At 46.1% G+C, this 1,659-nt stretch overlaps 1 protein-coding gene across 1 annotated transcript; it reads left to right on the top strand.

The window, feature by feature from the left end:
• The first annotated feature begins 397 nt into the window (after positions 1-397).
• TAS2R3 (taste 2 receptor member 3) lies at positions 398-1,348 on the top strand. The gene has a single exon (XM_052639153.1). The coding sequence runs from the start codon at positions 398-400 to the stop codon at positions 1,346-1,348; it is 951 nt and encodes a 316-aa protein (XP_052495113.1).
• Positions 1,349-1,659: the final 311 nt, after the last annotated feature.

The following is a 1,659-nucleotide window of genomic DNA, read 5'->3' on the forward strand; positions in this document are numbered from 1 at the left end:
CCCTTCTGGTGACCCACCTTTCCACTCTGGGTTTCCACTCCACTTTCCACTCAGAGCCCTACTACCTTTGAAATGGAGTCCAAATCCTCCATCTTCTTGTGACTCATCTCTTCCTTCTTTGCGTGACACTGGACAGTATTTGCATTTTGGCAAAGAGCTTCTGAGTTTAGATCGTAGATGGAATGTGACAAACCAAGTCGTCCTCTGAAGAGGACAGACTAACCTGAAAGAGCCAGAAGAAGGTTTGCTGTGTTGTGTCTACAACAGACCAAGCTGGGCAGAGATAAGAGACAAGTACAGAGAAGCAGCAGATAGAGGTGATTAACAGGAATTTCAAATCAGGAAGAGAATGTTTCTCAATGGAAAGAACAAAGATCAGGTCTGCTGAACAGCTAACATGTTGAGACTCAGCAATTTGGGGTTTCTGGTTCTGACCGCCATTCAGTTCATCCTGGGAATGCTGGGGAATGGTTTCATAGGGTGGGTCAATGGCAGCAGCTGGTTCAAGAGCAAGAGGATCTCTTTGCATGACTTCATTATCACTAACCTGGCTGTCTCCAGGATTGTTTTGCTCTGGATTCTCTTGATCGATGGTGTTTTACTGGTGTTCTCTCCCAAACTACAGGATGAAGGGATAATCATGCAAATTATTGACGTGTTCTGGACATTTACAAACCATCTGAGCATTTGGCTTACCACCTGTGTCAGTGTCTTCTACTGCCTGAAAGTGGCCAGTTTCTCCCATCCTATGTTCCTCTGGCTCAAATGGAGAGTTTCCAGGGTGGTTGTATGGATGCTGTTGAGTACCCTGCTGTTATCATGTTGCAGTGCCATCTCTCTGATCCGAGAATTTAAGATCTATTCTGTTCTCGGTGGAATTGATAGAACCGGGAATATGACTGAGCTCTTTAGAAGGAAAGAAAAAGAATATAAACTGATCCATGTTCTTGGGACTCTGTGGGACCTCCCTCCCCTAGTCATATCTCTAATCTCCTACTTTCTGCTTATCCTCTCCCTGGGGAGGCACATGCGGCAGATGCATCAAGACTGTGGCAGCTCCAGAGATCCCAGTACCGAGGCCCACAGGAGGGCCGTCAGAGTCATCCTCTCCTTCCTCTTCCTCTTCCTACTCTACTATCTTTCCTTTTCTGTTTTAACATCCAGTTATTTCCTGCCAGCAACTAAGACGATTGCGAAGATCGGAGAAGTAATTACAATGTTCTATCTTGCTGGCCACTCTTATGTTCTCATTCTGGGAAATAGCAAGCTGAAGCAGATGTTTGTGGCGATGCTCCGGTGTGAGCCTGGTTGTCTGAAGCCTGGATCCAAGGGATCTGTTTATCCATAGAGCATCGTGGGGTGTGGGAGGGAGCCTAGGGGTCCATTAGACCTAGGAGTCCTTAGCCAGGATCACAGGGCTCTTCCTCACCCTCCTGTGGCACCAATTCTATAACTATTGCTTCATCCTGTCCCCCTCGGGGACACTTCCCATGGCCTCTCCTTTTGTAGTTGCTTTGAAGAGGCTGAAATAGTCTTTGGAACATGTAGACAAGGAGTTGTATTTTAATAAATATCAACTCAACATAATGAGCTGATTACGAGCTTTAAGTTGAAGTTTATACTGACAGTGATGTGGTGAACTAGAGGGGAGAGAGCAAA

Source organism: Budorcas taxicolor, chromosome 4 (assembly GCF_023091745.1).
Source record: "Budorcas taxicolor isolate Tak-1 chromosome 4, Takin1.1, whole genome shotgun sequence".
In the NCBI taxonomy this organism is placed as follows: Eukaryota; Metazoa; Chordata; class Mammalia; order Artiodactyla; family Bovidae; genus Budorcas; species Budorcas taxicolor.